The 12,844-nt window shown below is 41.4% G+C and overlaps 1 protein-coding gene across 1 annotated transcript in view; it reads right to left on the bottom strand.

Annotated features, from left to right (window-relative positions):
• Window positions 1–12,211, bottom strand: part of BCAT1 (branched chain amino acid transaminase 1) — a 77,650-nt gene extending 65,439 nt beyond the window's left edge. The window contains exon 1 of the mRNA XM_031670611.2: window positions 11,950–12,211. Coding sequence (XP_031526471.1) covers window positions 11,950–12,126 — 177 coding nt within the window. The 5' untranslated portion in view covers window positions 12,127–12,211. The remainder of the gene's footprint in view (window positions 1–11,949) is intronic.
• Between the last annotated feature and the right edge of the window lie 633 nt (window positions 12,212–12,844).

Below are 12,844 nucleotides of genomic sequence, written 5' to 3'. Positions count from 1 at the left end.
CACGATTTCTCTGACGAGTCTTTTTCATGCACCACTGCATCCCTCCTAACTCAGTTTCAGCTGTCTCACCAGAGCATGCTTTCCTAATGGTGAACCTCCTAATGCAGCCTCTTTTATAATCTGGGGAGTCCGAGAATTTCCCAAATCATCAAAACTTGGTTCCATTTGGCTTAATGGTTCTCCCCTCAGTTTATCTCTCCTCTTGCATTTCACTATAACCAGAAAGAAGAAACCAGGCTGCAACTTGAATACTTTGCTTGGAAGCCTCAGCTAGACATCTCAGTTCATCACTTACAAGTTCTGCTTTCCAAGTAACTGCCATACACGAGCCACTGAGCTCCCTTCTACTTTGTAACAAAGATCCCCTTTCCTCCAGTTCCCATGAACATGTTCCCCAATCAGCCATGCTTCTAACATCCGTATTTCTACCAATAATTAGTTCAAGGCAATCTAGGCTTGTCCCTTCATGCTCAGTATCTTCCATCCTCTGCCCAATGCCCAGTTCAAAGCCACTTCCATATTCTCAGGTGTTTGTTACAGCAGCACCCATTTCCAGGCACCAAAATCAATGTTTATTTTCCACTTCTGCTATAACAAATTACCATGAACTTTATGGCTTAAAAATAACAGAAATTTGTTATCTTACAGTTTGGAAGGTTAGAAGTCCGAAGTCAAATCAGCAGAGCTACATTCCTTCTGGAGGCTCTAGGATGAGAATCTGTTTCCTTGGCTTTTCCAGCTTCTAGAAGCCACCTGTATTCTTTGCCTCATGGCCTTTTCCGCCATCTTCAGAGCAAGCAGTATAGCATCATCTAGTCTCCCTCATCTCTCTCTGCTTCCCTCCCTCACTCATTCCCTGCTCCCTCCCACCTCCGCTTCCACTGTCACATCTCCTTCTCTGCCTGTGGCTCCCTTCCTCTTGTAAACACCCTTATGATTACATTGAACCCAATCAGAAAATCAAGGATAATCTCCCTATCTCAAGATCTGTAACTTAGTCATATCTGAAAATTCTCCATTACTATAAAAGCATCAGGGGATCAGGCCATGGACATCATTGGGGGCCATCATTGGGGGTTCATCACTCAGCCTACCACACTCACCAACCACCTATTATAGGCCCAGGCATTGGGTTACATGTGTTTGCAGAGGCAAAAAACGATATGCTCCCTGCCCTCAGGAAATGTACGATTTAGTGGGAGAGCCAGACATCAGTCCCAAAACCATTCAGACAATCACACTAAGAAATAACTGTAAGCTGCAATTAGCGCTCTAAAGGACTGGAAATCACAGGGGATTGTATGGTTATCTGGTGGACGAAGTCTTTTGGGGGTTCCTAGAGCATGGGACTTTGGGTTTTATTCAGAGCAGAAGAGGAAGGGGTTGAGGAGATTTTTAAGCAGATGATAGATGTGCTGAGAGCAGATTAGAGGTGGAGGACGGGGGAAGTACAAGATGAGCAAGACTAGAAACATATATACCCAGTGAAGGGAAGATGGTGGCTCTAACTGGGCCAATGAGGTATGGGTGGCATACGAGAAATGTAGTACATTAATGGAGATGAGAAATTAAAAGGACAAAGATGCAAGAAAGGGGATTGGGCCATCCAAGCACCTTGAAATAATATGGAGAAATGGAAGAAAGAGCCAGGAGCCAAGTACTACAATCTTCAGTGGATAATCGGGCAGAGTGACCAGGATGATAGTTTTGATGATAGTTATGAGGCAGAGAGAGGGTGGCACAAACTGCTGGTCTGAGCAGTGGACAGGGGTTTTCTAGGAGGGGTCTGATATGGAGACAGCACTGGGCAGGGTGAAGGAGACCCGCCCCCTCTAACTCTGAGAGGGAAGAGCAGAGAAAGGCAGAGAAGCACCCTCACCTGAGGGCAAGAGGAGCAGGGAACATTTAGGGAAGGGGAGGGGGACAGGCTGACATTGAGATGCAAAAGGGTACTGTGGACAGGTTTGGGTGGGGGTGCCTAGTGAGGGTTGAATCAAGAGAGAAAACACAGAGCATCAAGGGAGAGTGAAGGATGGAGGCATTGAGAGCAAAATGTAATGTGGTGAATTTAACTGGCTGCCAGGTTGCCAGTGTTGTGAGTTGTAACAGTTCCTCCCTCGAGGATGTTGGGTACTCAGGCCTCTGTATTTATCAGTGATCTGGAAGGGAGGCCAGACCTGCTCTTTTCAAGTAAAGGAATGAGTGATTGAATCTAGGCCTGGAGTTGGGTGACAGTGGAGGGATTGGGTTCGTTGATTTGTTTATTTAATGGAGCTACTGGGGATTGAACCCAGGACCTTACGCACACTAAGCACACACTCTACCACTGAGCTCTGCTCCCTTCCCCTTAAAACGCTCTTACTTCCTTGTTCATCCGGCCTCTCTCAGGCTTCTGCTCAAGAAGTACGTCCACTGGAAAGCTTTTCGCGATTTCTCTGACGAGGCTTTTTCATGCACCACTGTGCCTTGTGCCGATTTCTGTTGTAGCCCCGATTATAGTTTATTGCGTTGCTTTTTATACATCTTTCTCCTCCAGTCAGGTGATTTCTCAAGAGAAGTGTTTGAATTATCTCCATTTGCCTGTTACTTGCTACAAAGCCTGGTGGTCTAAGAGCTCTGTGCTTAATTAAATGAAACTTAAATCAGTCATTGTTTGCTGGTCATTACTGTCATATATAAACGTTAGGTCTGAAGAAGAGTATTTATACCCTTAATATAACAGTTACTGTAAAGTTTGTGGTACATATGGAGTTTAACCTACTTTCTCAATAGATAATTTTTAAAATTAGTTTCAATTAAATATAATAGTTCGGAGATTTTGTCAAGAAATATATCCTTGGACTTAACTGATTTTTTTGAGTTACCCAATATTTCAGATTTTCTTGATTAATGGCTCTAGAGTCAAATTAACTTCACTACAAGGGACTTTCATTTAGTTAATTTAATTTCAATTTTGAATGTAATAAACTCTCATGTGTCAAAAATCAAATATATAAGTGTATACAGTGGAAAGACTCCTGGAGATTTTCCTCTAATCGATGTAGAAAGAGCTTACTCATTCTTTCCTCCACTAGCTTTTTCTTACGTCTTTCTTACACCTGATGAATATGTGGGTGGATTTCCAATCTTTTGTCATTACAAACAAGGCTGCAATAAATACGCTCATTCATATGTCATTTCACACACATACCAGTAACTACAAGTCACTTCTAATTAAATGAAATATTAACAATGGTGTTAAATTATTAAATCTATCTCAAATTATGTTGTCAAGTTAATGTGGTTGCAAATGACCCCTCATTCCCAGTATCAAAGTGTTGTCCTTCAATGTCAAACGGTAGACTGATGGGCTGCTGTGAATAATGTCCTGAGAACATTGGTCAAGATGAGGAAAAGTGCCTGGTTGACCAGCAGACACAATGCTAATGTAAGCTGCATGCATGAAATCATTAAAAGAGCATAAACCTTATAGAAATCCTGTATCCACTTACTGAATTACTGACATTACTAAGTAGAGCAAATAGAAAGTATAACCAAAAGAAAAGGAAGGTAAGTTAATTATCAGGAAACTTTTAAACAGTGAATATAGTAAGTGGCAGAATTGTCCACAGAAGGTTTGCAAATTCTTGGTTCTCGAGGTATTTAAATGGGACAGAACTGAAAGCTAGAAAAATCAGCTCCAAAGAACAATCCTTCTTCAGCAGAAGCAAATGCCTCAAATGACCTAATAGGTTTTTTCTTTCAAAATTCCAGTATTCAATGAACACTGCCTCTAAGTGCCTCTTTTGTTGGATTTGTTTGTCAGTGTACGCATTCATTAGTTTGCTTAAAAACAGCTTTGTTTGCAGCAACAACAAAAAATCCCCATGTTAAACAGTATTGTTTTAAGTATCTGGGAATCGGTTAACATTCCCAGACACAGGACGCTCTATATTCTAAGTCACTTCCCTGGGTTGCGGCCGAGGCCCATACTCTTCACATACTGCCCAGATCTGAAGACAGCGGTGATTCAGTGGACTGGCACTGCTGCATTTGTTTCTTATGATTTTCATGGGTTCAGTTCCTATTACTATGCGGCATCTTCTTCACCTGACCTTTCCCAGAAATGTTTTCAGTGTATGCTTACATCAATACACCGTTTCACCATTGACACTCTCTAAAAAATCAATCAGAAAATAGTAGCTGCATAAGATGATTTGGCAATAGGCATTAAAGTAGGTAAATACTTACTGTTGTCTGTGTTTTTATAACCCTCTATCTTTTGGGAGTCAGTTAAACTTAGACTCCAAGCAAATCCAGATGTGGGAAAAGGTATCTGCTGTTTGAAAACAAGTATAAAAGAGAATCGCTTAAACTGGATCTAGGAAGTCTAGAAATAGGTAGTTGATTTAGTTCAACCAGAATCTCTGAAAAATGCCTACGATGGTACAAGGTGTATGTAGAGAGGAAAGGTGAGGGCAGGGATTGCAGGATATGATCAATTTCTTATTTCTTGACTTCAAAATGTGACCCTACTCTTACCTTCCCATCTTCCCCCCCCATACTCATCCCACTGTGAAGTACAGTCACTGTTCTCCTGGGGAGGGAGCCACAGGGGAGCAGTGTGAAGGTGGGCACAGGTGGGAAGGAGGTATACATAGGGAGGAAAGAGTTAGAAATAAATATATGGAAATGTGGAAGCGCATTTTGAGGAATGGCAAATCCTGTTATGATTGGAGGAGTGTGTCCACATACAAGACAGAAGAGATTAGAAAAGGACCTCGTGCACTAAGTTAAGTTCAGCGGACAATGGGGAAGTCACGGAGGTATTTTCGTGGGTGAATAACATAATCAAAATAATGCCTTGGGAAAATTAAGGAAAATTAAGCTTCAGACCAGATGAGAGACTTTTGAAATAATTCAAGCAGGAGGTAATGAGATCATGGTCAGTACACCAACAGTGGGCAAGAGCAGACACAGAGATACAGATAAAACAGAACCGACAGGCTATGATATCTGATTAAATGTGGGGGATGAGAGTAAGAAAGTGAAAGATGGCTGGACTTGGGCCAGTTATCCACCCTTGCCACAATCCGCTGTGGCAGAGGAGGGGTCATCTGGTAGGAAAGTAGCCATGTAGACCTGTCCCTTTGACAGGAACTGCAGGTAGGGAAGTTATCAACGAAATGGGAAGGTTAGGCACCCCAAACTACTAAACTCTACTATAAAATTGAGTATTAACCCTGTTTAATGAAGCAGCCATGTATATACTTCAAAACGAGGTTAAAATCAAAGAAATTCAGCAGATACACATTGCTATATAGAAAACAGATAAACAGGGACCTACTGTATAGCACAGGGAATTATATTCAATTTCTTGTAATAACATATAATGGAAAAGAATCTTAAAAAAAATTTATATTTGTATATGTATAATTGAATCTCTTTGCATACATTTGAAATTAACATTGTAAATCAACTATACTTCAATAAAAAAAATTTAAAAAAAAAACAAAGAAATTCGGTTTTGTGAAACAAGTTCTCTTCTGTGACTAGTGTAGAGGATCAAAATATCACACCCCAAAATACGTCACTTGGGGATAAGGATTAATTTAAGCTGAAGGTGTGAGAGATCCAACAGGGGGCAGAAGGAAGTCTTCCCGGAGCTTCCCTCCTCTGACCAAAAGAAACTTCTGAGACATGAGGATTGCTAAAAATCCCCTTTCCTGGAGAAGTTTTAAGCCCTGAAGAAGACAGACAAGTCAGTACTGAGATGGACCTGCACAAACAAATCTCACCCCATTAGTATCCCCCATGGATTTGATTTACCTTCCACAGTTTGCTGCCCTTGGAAACCTAAGAAGTTTGCCTTTGCCTTTTCATGTCGTTACAAATTTGTTTTCGTTTGTTCAGATGCTATACAAACCCAAGTTCTACCCACCCCATTAGTACTCATCACCGAGTTTCTTCTGCGTGTATGCAAGCTTCAAGGGCTAACAAACTCTGTTTTTCTCTTGTTAATCTCTTGTCAGCCTAATTTGTAAAATGCCAGAAAATGAACCTAAGCGGATAGAGGAAAACTTTTTTTTTCCTCCCCTACACTCTACACCTTAGATCTTTATGAGATAAAGAAACTAATAACTCATGTGTTGCTAAAAAACAAAGAAAATATCCAATGTCTTTCTGTTTAGACTAAAGGCAGGTGATTATTTGAGGGTTTTCAGTGTTTGAAGGGCAGCATGGAACTCTTGCTTATATATTTACATTATCTCAGTTGATGGCAGAAGCCAGAGCCAACAGCGCTCCACTTTTCTGAATAACTAGATCATTTCAGTATTTACCACTAGTCTTCCATGCTATATGGACTGTGTGGACCTGGTTTTAACAACAAATAATTTAGATATAAGATTTTGTGCCTATTGTGTTTGTACATTTTGCTGGGGAGATTGTCCATTTCACTCCTAAGATTTACAAAGTGAGATCAGACCCCCAAAAAAGCTAGAACCCCTGGTGAGACAGATAGCACACCGGACTAGGAGTCAAAATACCTACTTTCTCACAGAGTTGTGCTCTTTGTGACCTTAAACAATTTTAGTTAGTTTCTGATCTTCATTTTCCTTGTCTGTAAACTGGCGTTAACAACAGCGGCAGTGCTTTCCTCATGTGAATGTTTTGAGTTACCGTTCAATGTGATGTAACTTACATGGCATTTTAAAAGCATCTCTACTTTTGTTAAGCAAAGAAATCTTTCCCAAAACCTGGATGTGTGTCTACCACACACACCACCAACACTAACCTTGCAAGTATCTAGAAGATTTGCCCACCTTGAAAACCATGGAACCTCTGAATAATGCATTGTGCTTTCCCACGCAGACCTTACAGCTCCATTGTGACTCTACCTTTTATTTTCAAAGTTCAAAGAAACATTTATGGTGACTTCAGATTCCTGTACCAATAACTAGTACTAAAATCAAAACAATATAACTTTGAATTTGAATCAGCCAAATAGAAATGAAATGTACTTGGCAAAATTCCCCTTTAATGTAGTGGTAAAATGTTAATAAAGAGCCGAGTGGTGACCCTGTGCAAATCCATCCTTGGCTTCATGCCCAGCTTCACTGAGGTCTTTATTGGTCACGTAAGAGACATCTCTAGAGTGTTTGACCTAGAACATCCCAACAGGTGTTCCTTCTGCCTAGATTTATAAAGAGTCAGATGGAATTTTAACTCCGTAATTATATCCTAGGAGTCTTACCATCTACAGTCAAAATAGCAAAAACATTTCTCAGACTAGGGGATAGACTGTCAATGCAACTGATCAAATATTCAGAGCTACATGTCAAAATAAAAATGATGGATTGGTTCTTTTTAGATGAAATACAGGACCACTGTTAATGGAACTTGCTGAATTTTACAAATATTTCACAATTCTTCAATCACAAAGAATCATGTATTTTCAGCATGACTTCTCTGGATTATTGCTTATTTTAATGTAATTTCTTCTTTTTTTTTAAAGTTGTCTTCTTTTTTCCTCTCTTTTTGGCCTTTTTCTTATATTTCTGGAGCATGATTATCTCTTTAAGATTTTCTTTCTCTGATTAATCTCGGAACATGAGAGAAGTATTTTGTAAAATAGCTTTCCACAAAAGGGGCATGGCCTATATGACAAGAGAAAAATGCTTATATGCTATGCTACCCTGTATTAATAAGATGATGTAATTTCTAAGTTATTTTAAGGATATAAGCACCCAATTTCTAGAGGTAATATTATTCAGCTTGTAGGTTTGAGAAGACTAGAAGCACAGGTGTAACTGGTACTTGAACCCTTGTGTGACAGAAAAGATTGATTCTTCTTAGACATCATATACACCATTGACACTGTAAATCACAGACTAGATCTTCTGATGACAGTGTTTGCAAATATTTGCAAAGATATGTTTATGCATCAGAGCACCCAAAATGCTTAATTTTAAAACATTTTAAACATGGGAGTTGCACCTCATGATGATGTACATGGAATCCAGTTTCAGTGGCCTTAGTTGAATGGGCACCGAAATGTATGGCCAGATGGGCTACCGAGGCTCAGAAAAGCCCACCAGTGGGAATGTTTATCATTTGTCATGTTAAATGTTTAGAGCATTTGGACAGCTGTGAAGGGGATAAAGTTACCACACAAAGATGGCCCACATTCACAATCCTAAAATGAATAGACCAGCCACAGTTTGCTCCTGTGCTCGAAAAGAATGATAGTATCATGTGGAAGGTAGAGGATGCCTAGGATAATCATGTCTACCATGGAAGGTACCAGAGTCTCACTCTAATATGGTAACTAAATCCCTGCAGCATAATAAGGCTGAACATCCCACTGGGTTTCCATCGGCTAGAGGAATTGTGGTTGCCCAATGTAAAAGAAAATAAGAGAAAGCTGCCCATTTTTATCTTCCTCTACCCACTGAGAAGAGGCCATTCAGAGAAGCAGACAACCTGAAACCCCAAAAGCTATAACTAACCCGAACACCCAAGATGGCCAGTTTAGAAACAGTTCTTCATTTATGCACAGCAATGGTTTACTCATAAGCCTAGATGTCTCAGAGTATACTATCCAGCTTTTCACTTTGGTAAAAAAAAAAAAGAAAAATTACAAGAACCTCAAAATAGAGTCAGGAGACCAGACAGGGGAGTTCTCCTGCCCTACAAGGAGGGCAGAGCCCAATGACAAGAATAAAGACTCCAGCAACAACTCAGCCAATGAAAAGGCAAGGACTCTGTGTTTACTGTGGCCCTCCCGACATTCTTTCCCCTCCAGAAAAGACTTCTTCCCTTGTTCTCCTTGCTCTGCGGAGAGTTGCATGCAGTTGGCGTGGTCACAGACCCAGAATTAAAACTCTCTGCTAATCCCAAATAAACCCACCCTTGCTAGAGAAGTATTCACTGCAGTCTATTTGTTTTAGGTCAGCCCTTCCCTGGTCTCTATCTTGATATTAGACATAATGAGCAGAAGGGGAGTGCCATATGCCACCCCAAACTATGCCTATTTGACAAGAGGGTTATTTGGGGCTCATTATCTTTGAAAAGCTGCAGACACAAAAAGATGACCTGAAAACAGAAGTTTCCCTTTTCTGAGGGAAATCTACATTTACAAGGGAAATCTCCATTTGGAAGGGTGTCTCCCACTCTGGGCCAGGAGGAGAAGAATAACTGAATCTCTAGAAACTCTGACCCATGGATAAAGTGCCAACCTGAATCTGCAACTTACTCTTGTTTCCTTTGCGATGCCTGATAACCTCCCATAATTGGCTCGCCCCACACCCAACATCCTTCAGTCTTTAGCTGAAGCTATTTAAGGTCGTAGCTTGGGCCATTTCAGGGAGTTACTCGGTTTTCCTGGGTTTCCCATATATAGAGGAGGTATACGTGTTATTAAACTTCTGTTTTTTTTCCTGTTCATCTGTGTTTTATTACAGGGGTGTCTTAGCCAAGATTCTAGAAAGGTAGAGGGAAAATTATTTTTCCTCTCCTACAGAACTAAAACTCCTGACCTGCACCATAAAATCTAAAATTATGAAAATAATTAGGAGATACACAACTTCTGAAGGAAATCATAACTTGATTTTAATTCTTAACATAAACCTCTGTAATCATCCAGTGACTGTTTGCAACTTTCTTTCATAAGGTTTTAAGCCCATTTCAAATCATTAGACCTTCTCAGGTTCAATGAGCTGACAGGCAAGAGAAATTCTTGCCTACAAATGGAAAACTTTCTTAACCCAACTTCCTTTCTCTCTGTAGTTCTGAAATCAAATGAAGTTATTTATTATGGAAATTCACTAAATGAAATATCAGCCAAAATTAAACTCTTTGTCTTTTTTTTCCCTTCTTTTTGCTTTTTATTCTCATCACCGCAAGGTTCTACCAATGCCCCTTTGTTAGGCCTGCTTAACTAGCTACGCATCTCTGAGCCTTGCCTGAGGGGCCGCATCCTGTGTCTGGAATGTGACTCTGCCAAGCCTCCTGTCTGGCCCCCTGCACACACACAAATGGCCCTTTCCTTCCTTCACTTAACCAGGCATTCCTGACAATGATTTCTCTTGTCTCTGTCCTTTCAGATATGTCTCTTTTAAATCTCTACCTTAATTCAGTAAATTATAATATGTACTTACCATTGTTACACACATCCTATTCCATGTATATGCTGTTTTTCTCATGTGGTTGCCCATTCTGTAAGTATCCATTTTAAAATAAAAGCTCCCAGGCAAGACCATGTCTGGAAAACTGGCTGATAGAGCCTGTTATGGTGCTATGTGCAAATAACATTTTTTTTTAATGATGGTCTTGAGAGCAATTCTTAGCTAAAAAGTAAGTAGAGAAGCTTTTGAAATTTTTGAAATAATGAAAACTTAAAGGAACTTTATGCATTCCTTAAACCATGCCTAGAGTACATAATTATTTCTTTTTTTTTAAATTTTTCTTTTTTAAAATTTATTTTATTTTATTTGGGGGGGGTTACTTTATTTTTAGAGGAGGTACTGGGAATTGAACCCAGGAACTTGTCTATACTAAGCATGAACTCTACTGCTTGAGCTATACCTGCCCCCACCATTTCTATCTTAATCTCAGTAAAATATCAGAAAACAGAAATGAGACTTCTTGAAGATGTCCTCTAGTTTCCTGTGTTATGAAAGTACCTTGTAAAAGGGATGGGGGCTTTGGACTCATGATAAAGCATCCATGAACTTGCAAAAATGTATAGTCAACTACAGTTCCACATGGGACAGGGGAAAGCTGGAAACGCAACACTGTTTATTCTCATAATTTTCTCCTTTCACTCACTAATACTCAATCCTGGTGTGTTTTTCAGCTGAAATTAGACAGGCATGAGCAAGCCAGAAATAGAATACCTAACTTGAGAAGAAGGATGCTAAACTTTTCACTGTGGCACATTTGCATGATCTCCTTTTAATACAAAACTAAGTTTCCACTCATTTCCTGCTTAATCATAGTGGAAAGTTTCGGTGAAAAGGCAACATTTACATGTTATTTCTTGTAAGTGAAACTGCAGACTGGTGTGGGTTGTGGATAAGCCCAGTTGAGAACCAAATTTCTCTCCTTCCTTTGAAACATGGCTTTATTTCTCCTCAAAGTTCAGACTGCATCTGGGAATCTCCTACGTCTAAGATGTTAGACAGCAGGACTGCGTGCCCATCCTTCACTTTCCTTTGAAAAAGCTGCTGTTCAGTTTTTAATATCACTGCAGTTTTCTAATGGGTAAGTCCAGGAAAATAGAACACTTAAAACTGTTCATTTCGACAACTGAACCTTCCCAGGCATAGGCAGCAGGGCTAATGACCCTTGATTAGCGTAAGAATAAAAGACACTAGGGTTCTCTTTAATAAAAGAATGCCCTTAGGCGTCTTTGATTTGTAACTCCTAAAAGCTTTAATTTCCACAAGAAAATAAATATATAAGCCGAGCCTTCTGTTTCTAAGAGCGAGGAATTTTCCCTGCCTTCTCTCGCCCTAGTCACCTGGCTCTGCATCTCCCTCCTTTTTGCCTTACACCCAGCAGAAAACCCCTGTTTACAGCCAGCGGCACCCCTAGATCTCTTCTCCAAAATCCCCCACCTCCTGCGCATCTTAGCAATTGAACAGAACTTCCTCTTCCTTTCCAGACTTCAAAACAAGCAGGGGAAGGGGCTGCGAGCAGCTTTTCATCTCCGTTCGCATATGCAGCTGTGAAGAAGCTTGAGGCGGCACATCCTGTGAGCAGAGGTTAAACAGAAGTCTAGAGAGAAAGGACTGGAAAGTCCTGTCCAACGATGATTGACAAAGAAGCTACTGCGAACGTCTGCGTGGCAGCTAACCACGCGGTCCTTCCTCCGTCCCCCTTCTGCCAACTGTATCTTTGAGGAATCGCAGGCTCAATCCAAACACACATGTTTCTAAAAACCGAGTCAGAATCCTAAGCAGTTACCTTCATTGTTCGCTGGGCGGTGAGGACCCGTGGAGCTGAGCGGAGGCAGAGCCGCTGCGTCCCGGGCGCTCGGCGCGGCGGCTGCGGGCGCGGCTGGGGAGGCGGCGGGCACACGTGGCGGGCGTGCTGCAGACTGGCCCTCGCGGCGGAGGTCGCTGGCTCTCCTGCAGATTGCATCAGCAGGAAGAGTCTGGAGTCTGCGTTCCCCGCAGACCGCCCCCAAGAGGGTAGAGTCTCATCCCAGCAGGAAGAATTCCGACCCGGCGCCCAGCCCCAGCCCCTCACTCACCGCTCACTTCTGAGGATGGAGGATGCCAGCGTTTCAAACACGTCACCCATGAATTAGTGCCTGGGAGTGTGTATCCGAGCGTGGCGATACTTAGTATCACTGGTGCAGGGGATGTCAAGGAGGAGGAAGAAACCAGATCACAGATCATGGTTACCGTTCCCTCCTTAGCTGAATGCCTGTCCACCTCACTTCCCAGGATCCACAAAGTGACTTTTCTGCACGTCCCTGTTCGAAATTATAGTGGGTCCCCATCATCTAAAGCAGAATTTTAAAAATGTAATTCTTGCCAATCTCTGTTTCTCCCACCCCTTCCTCTAGTCCCGCAGCCCATCCTCAGAGACAACCATTTTTGTCAGTTTCTTGTGTACCTGGGGAAATCATCTTACTCCTTTGAGCATGTACAATTCTTTCCGATTTGAACATTGCCAGCTAGCCCAGTTCATCCCCTCCGGGTCCTCCCTCCACTTCTACACAAAAGCCCCAGCATTGCTACTTTTCCAGCTTTCAGGTCAGGCTCCACTCTTTTGCTTAAATACCCTCTGGTTGACCCCAGCTCTTGCTCTTCCTCAATCTGGCAACTTCCGGTTTTTGTACATCTCAGCTGGA

Source organism: Vicugna pacos, chromosome 34 (assembly GCF_048564905.1).
Source record: "Vicugna pacos chromosome 34, VicPac4, whole genome shotgun sequence".
NCBI classification, from domain to species: domain Eukaryota; kingdom Metazoa; phylum Chordata; class Mammalia; order Artiodactyla; family Camelidae; genus Vicugna; species Vicugna pacos.
The sequence above is the reverse complement of the archived record's forward strand: the minus strand, read 5'-3'. Positions and strand labels throughout refer to the sequence as shown.